At 48.2% G+C, this 14936-nt stretch overlaps 1 protein-coding gene across 2 annotated transcripts in view; it reads left to right on the forward strand.

Moving 5' to 3' along the window:
- Window positions 1-3654: 3654 nt before the first annotated feature.
- Window positions 3655-14936, forward strand: part of TRIP4 (thyroid hormone receptor interactor 4) — a 50595-nt gene continuing 39313 nt past the window's right edge. Inside the window, exons 1-3 of one of the 2 annotated variants that reach the window (XM_077827476.1) lie at window positions 3655-3781; window positions 6029-6195; window positions 6435-6571. In XM_077827476.1, the coding sequence (XP_077683602.1) occupies window positions 3696-3781; window positions 6029-6195; window positions 6435-6571 (390 nt within the window). In that variant the 5' untranslated portion in view covers window positions 3655-3695. Of the gene's footprint in view, window positions 3782-4355; window positions 5225-6028; window positions 6196-6434; window positions 6572-14936 lie in introns of those variants that run through there. The other variant, XM_077827475.1, reaches the window with a different exon arrangement.

A 14936-nucleotide genomic window follows, 5' to 3' on the forward strand; every position in this document is an offset into this window, starting at 1 on the left:
TTTATGCCATCTATCACCCCTTTGTAGTTAGGGAAGCCCATTTGTGCAAAGCTATCTACAATGTCATGCACGTTGCCCAGAGTCAAGGTCTTTCGGAGCAGGATGTGATTAATGGCCCTGCACACTTCCCGCAACACAAGTCCAATGGTCGACTTTCCCACTCTGAACTGGTTAGCAACCGATCTATAGCAGTCTGGAATAGCCAGCTTCCACTGTGCAATCGCCATGCGCTCCGCCAGTGGCAGGACAGCTCTCATTCTCATGTCCTTGTGCTGCAGGGCTGTGGTGAGCTCATCACACAGTCCCATGAACGTGGCTTTCCTCATGCGAAAGTTCTGCAGCCACTGCTCGTCATCCCAGGCATGTATGACAATGTGATCCCACAACTCAGTGCTTGTTTCCTGAGCCCAAAAGTGGTGTTCCATTGTGGTCAGCACCTCTGTGAATGCTACAAGCAATCTCATGTCGTAGCTACTTCGCATGGTGAGATCAATGTCACACGCCTCTTGCTTTTGTAGTTTAAGTAATAACTCCACTGCCACTTGTGTCCTGTTGGTCAGAGAGAGCAGCATACCGGTCAGCAGTTCAGGATTAATTCCCATAGCCTGAAAGAGGCAGAACATGCAGTACACAAACGGTTGAAAGATGGTGCTAAATGCGGATGGAAGCACAGGGATTGCTTGGATGTGAAGCAATGCATCATGAGGCATTGGAACTGGACCCAGGATGCCCCGTGACCCCCTCTGCCTTCCCACAAGTCTTAGCAGCAAAAGAGAAAGAGGTGCTGTTAGGGTTCCCTCCCCACTCTGAACTCTGGGATACAGATGTGGGGACCTGCACGAAAGACCCCCTAAGCTTCTTTATCCCAGCTGAGGTTAAAACTTCCCCAAGGCACAAATCTGTATTTGTCCTTGGATGGACGGTATGCTGTTACCACCAAGTGATTTAGACAAAGGTTCAGGGAAAGGGCCACTTGGAGTTCCTATTCCCCCAAAATATTCCACCAAGCCCTTACACCTCCTTTCCTGGGGAGGCTTGAGAATAATATCCTAACCAATTGGTTACAAAGTGAACACAGACCCAAACCCCTGGGTCTTTAGGACACTGAAAATCAATCAGGTTCTTAGAAGAAGTATTTTATTTAAAGAAAAGGTAAAAGAATCACCTTTGTAAAATCAGGATGGAAGGTAACTTTACAGGGTAACAAAAGATTCAAAAACACAGAGGAACTCCCTATAGGCTTAATTTCAAAGTTACAAAAAACAGGAATAAACCTCCCTTTAGCAAAGGGAGGATTAACAAGCTAAAACAAAAGATAACTTAACCCACCTTGCCTGGCTTTACTTACTATTTTTGTAATATGAGGGACTTGTTCAGGATTGTTTGGAGGAGATGGATTTCTGCCTGGCCCTCTCAGTCCCAAGACAGAACCCACTAAACAAAGAGCACAAACAAAGCCTCCCCCGCCCCAGATTTGAAAGTATCTTCTTTCCCCATTGGTCCTTTTGGTCAGGTGCCAACCTGGTTATTTGAGCTTCTTAACCCCTTACAGGTAAGGAGGAATTCTAGGCTACCCTTAGCTGAATGGTTATGACAGGTGCTCTGTGCAATAGCTGCCTAGAGTGCACAGCTCCAAATAGGGCTGCAAGTGCCGCAAGTGTGAATACGCTATTGCACAGGCAGCTGTCAATGCGAACACACAACAGTGGTTTTCCTTCTGCACTCTCTGAGTGGCGCTTTAACTGTCGGCGCTGTAACTTTGCCAACCTAGTAGTGTCCTGTGTATTTGTCAGTGTTTGGCTGAGGCCTAGGGGCTTTGATCTGAATTGGCACCTGGTCTGCCAGCATCACACTTGTATCTTTCAGAACACTATATTATTTAGAAAGCTGCAAGCAGGGACTTTCTTTCCTGACAGATGGCTTACCATTGGTGATGTAGAAATGCCAGTAGTGATCCTCGGGTACTCAGCTTACCCCTACTTCCCCTGGATCACAAAGTCATAAACCAGCCCTCTCAAGAGCATCCAGAAAAGATTCAACTACCAGCTCAGGAGCTGCAGAATGACAGTTGAATGTACTTTTTTGGTAGACTGACGGGAGGATGGCATTGTTTACTCACAAGATTAGATCTCTGTGGGAAAAAATTTCCAGTGGTTATAGCCTCCAGTTGCGTTCTGCATAGAGTGTGTGAGGCAAAGGGGGGAAAATTTTCCAGTGGTTATAGCCTCCAGCTGCGTTCTGCATACGGTCTGTGAGGCAGAAGGGGGGAAACTGCTGCCTAGGTGAAGGGGCTGTCTGTTGAGTTTGAACAGCCAGACACCAGGGGTGTCTGAAGACCTCAATGCGGAGCTATACAGCTGAGGGAAGGAAGCCTTGAAAGTGCATGTTAACAGTGAGCCACAGTAATGCATTATGGTGTACCGTGCTCAATCTGATCCTGCAGTTTTGGCGCCTATTAGGAATTGTGTGGTCGTTGGTGTATAACTATGAATATAACACTGTCAATGCACCTATTAATTTTGTGGTGCTTGGTGTATGTTTATGATTGTTACTGTTTGTCACTGAGCCTATGAGTTCTGTCACAGAGGGGGAAACTAGCCTTCACTTCCTACCCTTCTTAGGCTCTCAAGAATCCTCTCTTCTTTGGTGGGCATATTTCTAGGAACTCAGTACTAATACCACTAATGAAAGACTTATCTAGTTGCTCTGAAACTTATCTAGTTGCTGTAACCCACCTGCACTCGGTAGAATGCTGCCACTTGTCTCACTCACCTACCTCTTGGCCAGAAACAAAACAAAACAAACAAAACCTACTCTCTCCCTTTGCCATTTCCTGCACATTTGACCTGTACTCAACTGACAGCTCCAGTCCAAGTCCTTATCTTCCTGCCAGCCACCTTTTTTCATTGCAGAAAAAAGTGTTTTTACTAACTTGAGATAGGATCTCAGTGTAAAATCCTAGCAGAGACAAGGGCTGTAGTTTGTACCTCAATGAATCTAGTCAAAATAAACCCCAGGTCAGGGGTACAGTGTTGAACTAGATTAGCTGCCTGGTTGGAAAAACCTGTACCGTGTCTCCACCAGGATTTTACAGCAATATGCTCCCTCGAGTTAGTCACCTCAGTATAAAACGGCACTTTTGCAGTGAAGCTAAAGCCTAATGTGGACTCCACACGAGGCTATTTTGCTAAGCTATCCTGCTTTTCATACCACCCTCCACGGTCACCACCTCCCCCACCCTTAGCCAGTACTGCCCCCCACCTGGCAACCCCCAGACAATGCAGACCATCACCTCCCCCCCCACCCCCGCAGCCATTGCAGACCTACCCTCCTCCCCCCGCGAGTGCAGGCCCCGACCCGGCTCAGGGGAGGACTGTCCCCAGGACCCTTTATGGGGCTGAGCGGCCCGGCACGTCCCCGCCTCGCTCCAGGCCTTTGTGTGAAGGACCCGGCCCAGGCCGCGCTGGTGCCAGTGCTCCCGTCCGGGCCCAGGGGGTCACCACCCTCCGGCCGCTTCCCCCGCCGGGACGCCTCAGGCCCTGCCCCTCCGCGGCTGCCGCGGCCTGGCTCCGGCTGGGCGCAGCGAGGCGGCGGAACCCCGCGCCGCGGTCCGTGTTGCCCGGCGGGCCGGAAGTGCTGCACCGAGCCGCCGCCGGGGCCGGCGGGGCGCCCAGATCTCCCTTCCCCGGGCCGAGATGGCCGCTGCCGGGGCGCTCCTGGCCTGGTGCATCCAGCAGCTGCGCGGCGACTTCGGGCTGGATGTCAGCGAGGAAATCGTGGGGTGCGCGGCGCGGCGGGGGAAGGGAGAGGCTCGGGTAGATGGCGGGAGGGGAGGGGATGAGAGTCGGTAGGGGAAGGGAGAGGGTCGGGTCGTTGCGGGGGGGGAGTGGTAAGAGGCAAGGACCGATTCAGATTGGACTGGTCAGGTTGCAGCTCTACGGATCCTGCTGTAGGATTGGGGTGTGGATTGGGGTGGCCTGGATGGTCACTGATGGGACTTCCCCCTCTGACTCTCTGGTCCCTGGGAGCCAGGAACTACTCTACTACATACATCTGTTTTGCACTGTTCATGGGCCTAAAGCTTCCCACAACACCTGGATGTTGAAGAGAGGGAGCTTTTCTTGCGAAAAGGAGTCTTTGCTCTTTTCCATTTTTTCTTTTATTGGCTCAGGTTTTTGGTTAATCAGAGCACCCACTAATTTTTCCCTGCGGGTGCTCCAGCCCCGGAGCACCCACGGAGTCAGCGCCTATGGCGGGGAGGGAGGGGGAGGCGCTGATCGACCGGGCTGCTGATGTATTACTGTGGTTCTTTGGCAATGTACATTGGTAAATTCTGGCTCCTTCTCAGGCGCAGGTTGGCCACCCCTGGTCTAGTGCTACCAAAGAGGGACAGAGCACCACACCAAGCAGGCATTCAACTGTAGTCCCTCGATAGGTACTCGAGTGCAGTAAACTTGAGTATGCTAACTCGAGCTAATTGTGCTGTGAAAACCCATGCGTAGTCTCTCTCCCTATAGTATCAATGTGCCAGTTATTCTCTCCCATCACACCTGCAGTCTTTCTCATATAGACATGAAGTGGATTTGTATCCTTTTCCAAGGGAGAGACAATTTTAATCATGCTGGTATTTCCTCATCTGAAGTCCTTGTCCAAATCCAGAGGTAACTTTGTAACCTACTAGGACGAGCCTCTAAATGCGACACTGGGTGTCTCAGGACCGGGAATGGCTTAGTTGTATCTGATTCCTAGCAGAGCTCATTTAGCCCTTCAGCCTTCCAGGTGCAGCTCCTGTGCAGTTTACTGTTTGTGCATCTTTGGATGAGCCCTGTAAGGCTAGTGCAAAGGAAAAACTGGGTTTGTGCTCTTCTTTTGCTTCTTTATTATGGATAAAGATAATCTGAAAGGTTGGTGGGTTTTTTTTTTTTTTTTTTTTGTCTCCTCCCGCTCCAGCTGCTTTCTTTTACAATCAAACTTCTTGTTTTTCCTGGAAGACACTATGAGTGATTAGAGAATTAATGGGCTTATGACACTGCAGATACCAAGCAAGTGCAACTTGATTTGCAAAGGACAGATAATTCACATTGTTTAAAATTTTGTTTATTGTTCAACACCTGTGTAACTCAACTACTATGGTACAAACAGTTGGAAGAAAATCAGTACTCCTGCACCTGAAGGACTGGCATGCTCTCAGTCTACCTCTTTGGGACCCTCAGGAAATTCTCCAGTATGTGTAAAATGTTTCAGGCCTTTGTTATGCAGTATAAAGAAACAAACATGGGCACAACCTCCTCCTCTCCTTCCCCCGCCCCTCGCCACTTTCATCAGTCACTTTTAAAGTGAAGGTCCAGTCTGTTCTATGTGGGCAATCTAGTTTTGATGTGTTGTGTGTGTATAGGTTATGAAGTAGTTGTTAGCCCTGGGTTTTTGTATTCCTGGCTCTGATGATTTCCTGCATCGTCTTTGGCATATCAGGTAACTTCTCTGTGAAATAGATCAGGATTAACTCCATCTGCCATGTATTTGGGAAGGGGTGTTTGTTTGTAAAGTGCTTTGATATTCTTCCATTCGAAGGTGAAAGAGAAGGACAAAAGATTTTGATGTTTGTAGACAAGTAGAAGGAGGAAATATTTATTTCAATAATATTTAAACCCATGAGATTGTCTTGGACTTCATTTGTGGTTCGATATTAGAGAGTATGGAGTGAGCAGGAATCCCAGTGTGGTTTTAATTTCCTTTGGTAGTAGGAAGAGTGCAGTTGTCATTGTTGGTGGGGAGGGGGTGGGTTGGAAAGGTATCTGACCTTCCCGTTTTTTCACTGGTCCAGAAATAACAAGGGATTTTTCCAAGCGTATCTTCCTCAGATATTTGTCTTCCTCTTGGGCCTTTTTTATAACGTCTTCTCTCCCATGCTCGCTGAAGTAACTTGATTCAAAGAGTGTGGAGGGAAAGTTGAGGTTAGCTTTGGTGTTGCCTGTCTCTTGGAAAATATACTCATGTTATCAGTTTTCTTCTTTTTGTCCCCTTCCAGGTACATCTTGTCAATTGAAAATGAGGAGGAGATCCGAGAGTATGTAATTGACCTCATCCAGGGAACAGATGGGAAGAAAAGTCGATTTATAGAAGAGCTGGTAACCCGATGGAGAAAGTCCTCTCAGACAGCTTCCGACCCTTTGCCAATATATAGAAAAAGAGATGGTGGGTCAGAGTAGAGGGTGGGTGGTAGGATGAAAGTATCAAAAGTAATCAAAACTTGTCTTAATTACTTGATCAGCAGATGCTTGTAGGGCCACGAAGCATCTTCTGCAGCTAGTTCTGGATCTCCCTTTCTGCCCATTTTGAAGGTTTAAAGCCAAGTGATCACTCTCCCCAAGAGGTCAGCAATATTCACTGCTGCTAGCTAACACACCTTCCTCTCTCTTTGCACAACCCTTTAGAGATTTCAGATGTGCATCGGGCTGGAGACCAAGGCAAGAGGGGGAGGCGCAAAGGAAGGAACAAGCAAGAAACATCTCTGTATGCTGAGCCCAATCTGCCTGCAGAGGAAGTAAAAACACCCCTTGATCTGGCCAAGGTGAGTGTGCCTGGCAGCCAGGGCAGAGTGGCAACTGTGGAATGCGGAGCAAATGGGTCTCACAGAGGAGCAGAAGGAAATAGATGCTTTGTGCAAGCCGCAACTGACTTCCAGCAATAGGAGCTAACTGTGTGAACAGATGTAACTGTTCTGGGGACTCATTAGCACTGCTAGCATGGGACAGTCTTTACTAAACAACTGCGTGTAACATGGCATGGAGCAATACCACTTTGGACTAGGGTAGCAGATCTAACAGACCGCAGAAAGCAGACCTTCAGGGCTGATCACTTTAGCAGAAATCTCCAGCAAGTTTTCGGGCTTGTCTACACTGACACTTTACAGTGCTGCAACTTTCGCGCTCAGGGGTGTGAAAAAACACCCCCCTGAGCACAGGAAGTTTGAGCGCTGTAAAGCGCCACTGTAGACAGTGCACCAGCGCTGGGAGCTATGCCCCTCATGGGGGTAGTGTTTTTAGAGTGCTGGGAGACCTCTCTCCCAGTGCTCTGCCGCGACCGCACAAGCCACATGACTTATACTCTGTTTATATTTTCAAGTTTCTCTGCACAACCCTGGGGACAAGAGACATCATTTTTTTTTTAAAATGAAAGCTTGGATTAATATATGTAATAGACAGTGAAGATATCAATCCCCAGAAGCAACATAAATGATTGTGCCTGGCAGTGTTAATGAATACACAGCTAATGTTGAAATGGAAAAAGTAGCATGTGTCTTAGATCTTGGCTCATGTCCAAGGGTATGTCTACAGTGGCAGTTACAGTGCTGGGAGTTACAGCGCCGCTCAGAGAGTGCTGAAGGGAAACCGCTGTTGGGTGTTCACACTGTCAGCTGCCTGCACAATAGCGTGTTCACACTTGTGGCACTTCCAGTGGTATTCGGAGCGGTGCATCTCTTCCTCTTCTGCCGCTAGGAATTGTGGGAGGACGGATGGGGTTGCGGGGTATCATGGGTCCAGTCCCAATACCCTGTGATGCATTTCTTTGCATCCCAGCAATCCCTGTGCTTCTGTCCAGATTTGGTGCCATCTTTCAACGGTTAGTGTACTGCACGCTCTGCCTCTTTGGTCTACAGGAATGGATCCTGAACTGTTGACCAGTATGCTGCTCGTCCTGACCAACACATCATGAATGGCAGTGGAGTTATTCCTTAAATTACAAAGGCAAGAGGCGTGCGACATTGATCACACCACGCGAAATAGCTACAACATGAGATTGCTTGTGGCATTCACGGAGGTGCTGACCACAGTGGAACGCTGCTTTTGGGCTCGGGAAACAAGCACTGAATGGTGGGATCCCATCGTCATGCACGCCTGGGATGACGAGCAGTGGCTACAGAACTTTCGCATGAGGAAAGCCACTTTCATGGGACTGTGTGATGAGCTCGCCCCAGCCTGCAGCGCAAGGACACGAGAATGAGAGCTGACCTGCACTGGAGGAGCATGTGGTGATTGCACAGTGGAAGCTGGCTACTCCAGACTGCTATCGATCGGTAGCTAACCAGATCAGAGTGGGAAAGTCGACCATTGGACTCGTGTTGAGGGAAGTGTGCAGGGTCATTAATTGCATCCTGCTCCGAAAGACAATGATTCTGGGAAATGTGCATGACATTGTGGATGGCTTTGCACAAATGGGCTTCCCTAACTGCGGAGGGGCGATAGATGGCACACATAGTCCAATTCTGGCACCAGGCCACCTAGGCACCGAGTTCATTAATTGCAAGGGATATTTCTCAATGGTTCTCCAGGCGCTTGTGGATCACCATGGGTGTTTCACGGACATTAACGCGGACTGGTCCGGAAAAGTGCATGGCGCATGCATCTTTCGGAACACTGGCCTGTTCAAGAAGCTGCAAGCAGGGACTTTCTTCCTGGACCAGAAGATCACCGCAGGGGAAGTTGAAATGCCCATTGTGATTCTGGGAGACCCCGCCTACCCCTTAGTGCCGTGGCTTATGAAGCCATACACGGGGCAACTTGACAGCAGCAAGGAGCGGTTCAACAACAGGCTGAGCAAGTGCAGAATGACTGTTGAGTGTGCTTTTGGCAGTTTAAAAGCTCGCTGGCACTGCCTATATGGGAAGCTGGACCTGGCTGATGACAATATTCCTATGCTTATAGCTGCATGCTGTACGCTCCATAATATTTGTGAGGGGAAGGGTGAAAGCTTCACTCGGGGCTGGACTGCAGAGGCTCAGCACCTGGAGGCTGAGTTTGAACAGCCAGAGAACAGGACTATTTGAGGGGCGCAGTGTGGAGCCATAAGGATCAGGGATGCCGTGAGGCAGCAATTTGAAGCTGAAAGTTAGTAACATTTGTTGCTATGCTCAGGAGTGCAGTGCTTGTAATGGTAGGAGGTCGTTGTGATTGGTGCAGATGATGCACTATGAAGGTTTAAGAAAATTACCTGTCGCCTTGCACAGATCTGTTTGCTTTCACTTAACAGAATAAAGATTGCTTTCAAACCAACACAATTATTTTATTAAAAAACAACAGCCAGAGGAGAGAGTCAAACAAAATGTCCCATCAGCACTGAGGGGGATGCGGGAGGAGGTGGATCCCAGGATGGCTAAAGATTTGTGTATGTCCAGGGATCGTATCCAACCTTCTCCTTTGTAGTACAATGCAGCAGGTACTGTACTTCAGCAGGGCCAAACTGCAGAGGGATGGGTGTTGAGTGCAGTGGGTGGTGGGAGTCCACAGTGCTGGACTGTGATGGGGCAGGAGTGGAATGCCATGGGTAAAGACTGGAGCCAGGAGGTTGATAAGAGTCTGGTGGTGGTGTCTGGGGGGTGCATGGGAAAGAGTTGTGTGACAGTGGCTGCAGGGGAGGGAGGGTGCGGAGCTGCTCAGCTTGCAATGTGAGTATCGCCTGGAACATGTCTGCTTGGCACTCCATAACGTTCAAGAGCTGCTCTGTGGCTTCATTCTGGCATGCCGCATTCTCCGTTAGGTCCCTCTTCTCGCTGTCCCACCACTCCTTCAGTTCCTTTTTCTCAGCTGCGGAGTGCATCATAACTTCACGCAGAAAGTCCTCCTTAGTTCTTCATGGCCGCTTTCTAATTCTGCGCAGCCATTCAGCCACCGATACCAAAGAGGGAAGCTGGGCTCCCAAGGTTATCTCTGTGAAGTTTAAACGCAACATTTTACAGAAGCAGTATTGTTTGCAACACAGAGAACACTGATTCAGTGATTTAAAACACAGCCAGTATTCACACACCTGTCACTAACTGGCTGACCCCAGGCAAGCACAATGAGCCACAAGACGGCCAAAATGGTGATTAGCCGCAGGGACAGGGTAAATCACTCTCCCCGGACCCTGCTGTACACTGGGCACGTGGCTCTGGGGGAAACCCATTACTGTAGGAGGGGCCTGATAATCATTCCTGTCCCCACGTTATTCACAGGATCTGACCATTATGGAAGATACCTTGCTGCTGAGGGTGAGCAGGGAAACAAGGGAGGGTCTTCTCCAAGGCTTCCACTCTGGCCCTTATGCAGCTCACCCGTGTGCGGCAATGGTCCCCCACAAGTGATGGCACGATGGTGCGGGAAAGTTACCGTTAATGGGGCAAGAAACAAAGCAGCTCTGCCGAGGATCCTGCAGCAGCAGATTGCCCAGTATCTCCATGAGAGATTCCTGGAGATCTCTGAGGCAATCAACAGCCTGTTCTGCCACTCAGACTAGGCATGTGGTGGTACTTGCATCATACAGAGACAAGCCTGCTTTCTGCAGCCCTCCTGCCACTGACAACTCGCCTCAGCAATTCCCAAAATCAAATCCACTTACCAGGGGCCTCCTCTCCTGTTTGCGCTTCCCAACATCCGACAGCTGTGACCGGCTAGCCTTCTCCAGAGTAGAAAAGAGGTCCTGGCTGAACGCATGTCTGCCTCTGGGTCCCCCTTCCCCTCCACATCCTCATCCAAGATTTCCTTCTCTGGCTCGGTCCACTCTTGACTGGCATGCAAGCCAACAAAGTTTCCACAGGGTCTTCGCAGCAGAGGTGGGGTCGCCACTGAGTATCGCGTCCAGCTCTTTGTAGAACCGGCAGCTCGTGGGTGCAGCACCGGAGTGGCGGTTTGCCTCGTGTGCCTTGTGGTAGGCGTTCCGCAGCTCCTTCACTTTTACCCTACACTGCAGTGTGTCCCAGTCATGGCCCCTTTCTATCATGCATCGTGAAATCTGTCCATAGGTATCATCATTCCTATGGCTGGAGTGCAGTTGGGACTGCACAGCCTCCTCTCCCCAAATGCTGATGAGGTCCAGCAGCTCAGCATTGCTCCAAGCGGGGGATCGCCTGGTGCATGGAGCAGGCATGGCCATCTGGAAAGATGCGCTGAGATCACTGCACGCATCACCGAGCAAACAGGAAGGGGACTTTCAAATTTGCAAAGAATGTACGAGGTGGGGATGACGGTTGATCACCTGAGGACAGAGCACTAGAGTTCAAACTGATGACCAGAGAGGTGAGAACAGGCATCGTGGGACACCTCCCAGAGGCCAATTGCAGTGCTGTAATCGCCACGGTGTCTACACTGGCCCTGCAGCGCCGTAGCCCTGGTGCAGAAAGCACTACACCTCTCGTTGAGGTGGTTTTTTTTATACCTCAGGAGTTACAACGCAGAAAGCTGCTTTACTGTGCAGAAACTTGCCAGTGTGGACAGTGCTTTATTTTATGAGGTGACTGGATGGGGCAGTGGACACATGAAAATAGATAGTGAGCAATGGAAGGTGTCTGCTTAAAGCAGGGGATGGAGAAGGCTGAGGGCCTTGGTAGGGTATTGGTCCAGGTGCAGGGCTAAGAAACTGGCGTGCTGGTGAAACAATCACATCTGCTTGGTTTAAAGCTTTATATTTGCTCTGGCGAAAGCTTTAGTGGGCACTCAAAGCTTTTCCGGCTCCTGCTGCTTCACTTGAAAACCTTTGAGTGCCAGACAGAGGAAGCTGAAGCATTGGTTAAAGCTTTCTCCACTGGCCTGCAAAGTTCGGATTATTTAACTGGCTTCACAGCATCTATGCCCCAGCCTAGCCCCCATTTCCAGCCTAGCAGCTCATCTCTAGCCCTGCGTCCTTAGCCTCCTACATTTAAAACCAACCTAGGAAACTTGCAAACAAAACTTTGTTCCGTTAGAGTTAAGGCTGCCCATGCATATGTCACCAAAATGGAAATACACTGAAATGCAAACCTACAAAGCAGGAAATCTGAAGTTAGGACGTTGTTCATAACCGACACAATCCTAGTCTCCAAGCATTAGCTCCCCACCACTGGGATACACACAAACACAGCACACTAACACCTTCTCTTTCAGTTCCATAGTTCTCTCTCTCTCAGGGTACACATTAAGGAAATGAGAATCTTTGCTGTCATCTTGTACAGTTTTCCAGATTCATTCTTTGGGCTTTGCTTCTAGCACGGGGCATCTGACTTGGAGACTTATAGGCAGCTTACCAGGGGCCTGAGCAGTTAACCTATGCCACAGTCCAGGTGTAGAATAGGAGCCATAACTTTGTATCAAATAGAGCAGGTTGCAGCCATTGTTCTCTTTAATATGATGGAGCAACCTGCAAAAAAAGTATGCATTGTTCTTGATTTGAGTCCTTTGGCTCAAGATGGAACATTGCATGCTGGGACATGTAGTCCCCAGGGGTTACAGCTGAATGCTGAAAGTGAGAGTTGCCACAGGCCAAATTGTAGAGTTTTATGGGTTGCACTTTGGCCATCCCTGTTTTACTATTTAATATAAATAGAGGTTTTCCTATACGGATACTTTAAAATGCTGAAAACACCTTTAAAGTTTAAATCGTCTGAAAGGGAAAGGAATAGGAATATGGACTTTGTTTTGGAAATGAAGGGGTTAAACAGGCTTAGGAGGTTTCAGCTATTTCCTTAGAGTTTTCTCTGTTACCCTAATTAAGGTGCTGAGAAACCTCTGGCAAGGCCTGCAAACTGAGGTCACTGTGTCTCTTTTCATTCTTGTTAATAAAAGCAGAGCTCTGGCCTGGTTGTGGAAATAGCGCTGATTGGACAGAGCAGAGGTGGTGGAGGAAGCACCCATCATTAAACCCTAAACCAGAGTCACAGCACCATTGAAACAAGAGGAGTGAGTCAGAACATTGTACGCAACAGAGACAGGAAAAGGAAGAGACATGAGAGAAGGTGTCCTGATGCTGTTACCTGGCGCCATCTGAGACAGAAGCAACAATGGAGACCTGGGAACCTAGAACCAACAATAGCTGGGGTGAAGTTCAGGAAGTTGGAGTGATCTGTTAACAACATACAGTGAGCAGAGCCAGTGAAGTGTTACATTTGTGATAGAGCCAGGCCGTACTGAGGAGGGATTCTTAGAAATGGCCCTTCCCCCAAGTCTAGGAGAGACTAGGAAGAATAGAGGCAGAGGGAGACTGTCCAGCACCACAAGAGGATTTTCAAGCATATCACAGATGATAAACAACAGGCAGAGACTAGATTCACTGTTTGAACATGACTAGAATCTGGAGTGACAATTGTGAGGATAAAATAAGGGTGATCGATCCTCAGGCTTCAACCCATGAATTGCTTATCAGCTGGGATCAGGAAAACCTGCCTCCCCCTCGGCTCAGGGGATGGTGTTACACACGAAGACACATTATTGTAAGTTTATACCCTCCTTCAAAGCATCTGGTGTTGGCCATTATCAGAGAAGTAACATTAGGCTAGAGATACGTTTGGTTCCACTATAGCAATTTCTGTGTTCCATGATGTGAGGGCCTTGGAATCTATAACTGAGAGGCAAACTTTATCAGAAACATTACCTATACAGTGCCTGCTAGAGACTTGAAGGAAGCGAGAACTCATTTCAGTGCTCAAGGTGAAAGAGGACTTGAGGGAAAAGATTGAGAATTCCACTGACCAGCCACTCATGCAGCCATCATCCATGGTATCCTGTCCCATCTATCATCAGAGTCACCTCGGCATAAGACAAAGTATGCACCTGAGAGAGACAAACATTAAAAGTAACGTGCCAATCTTGCTAATATTGTGCCTCAGATGAGAACAACAATAAATTACAGTATGTCAAATTGCCAAAGAATATACACTGCATAGAGAAATCCTTCTCAGGTGGGAGAGGTGGGCTGTGGATTACATGTGTAGCCCATAGTGCTCGCTTTAGCATTGATTTGTTCAGCAGTAAGAAACCTACAGGCCTGTGTTGTGTAAGACATTGGTTTCAGCATGTAGCATAGGGCTTGAAGCCTATGAACTTTGGCACAGATAAATAGTCTAGTGATCACCCCTATGTTCTGGGGAACTGGAAATAGTGTGTGTAAAGGGGAATTTTGCCCATAACAACACCAGCCAACCACAGGAACATGAGCGAATGCCCTCTTTTGGATAGAACATCCGCAGCGGTCTGACCACAAGAGTGCCATGGTAATGAATTGACGTATGTGGTAAGTTGAGATCATTAATATACTAACCTACAGAAGAAAGACACCTCAGCTTTAGTAGTGTGAGGAAATACATGTAAGGAAGAGGGGAGAAACCCCTACTGAATAGGCATTAGGCATAGTGATATCAGTGTAACATATTATAAAAGTTGTATCCAGCCTGTGGGCAGGAGGAGAGAGAGAGGTAGCCATTGGGAGGTGCCAGAATGATGGCTACTGGTGATGAGGAAGATATTGGGTAACATTTCAGGTTGTTCTGCAAGGGATAGTGTATGTTGATGTTCAGAGGTACGTTCTGTATCGTATCTATCTACCTTGCTGGGTTAGCGTGTTGGTGACTTTGCTAAATGTATTAATAAACTATTTGTAAATACAGAAGGGTTCCTAAAGTGTGAGTGTTGCAACTGTGCACATCAGGATTCCTAACTGAACAGTAATTGTAATAATACTTGGCCTGATCTTGGGACAGGAACCTGTCAATTGAGTGATTACTGGGAATTCATAACTGATCAATATAATTAATACATAATCTGTGTGAGCTAAAAGGTCTCTTCTCTCTCAGGTGTTTGTGATTTCCATCTGCGTTTAGGTGCATAGGTTAGTTTATAGATGTGTCAGGAATGTGGATTTACCATGCTATACCATTTGCCCACCTTGTTCAGCACTAGCATTGTGTCTTGCACCAAGGTGTTGGCTGGGCTTTGGATTGCTGGTCTGATTTTCTATAGTTTTTGTTTGATTTAACAAAACCTAATGTAGGCTCTTGGTCGCAGAATCCAAGAACTTTCTCTCCGGCACATAGAACCCAGGCAATTCCAGTTTGCAAAGAGAGAACACGAAGCTGAGCAGTTCTCCTTTCATGTAAATGGTGCTGACCTTTTCTGAGGCTTGCTTCTGTTCAGTGATATCATCCTGGTTTGAAT

The sequence above is a fragment of the Eretmochelys imbricata genome, chromosome 10 (assembly GCF_965152235.1).
Source record: "Eretmochelys imbricata isolate rEreImb1 chromosome 10, rEreImb1.hap1, whole genome shotgun sequence".
NCBI classification, from domain to species: Eukaryota; Metazoa; Chordata; order Testudines; family Cheloniidae; genus Eretmochelys; species Eretmochelys imbricata.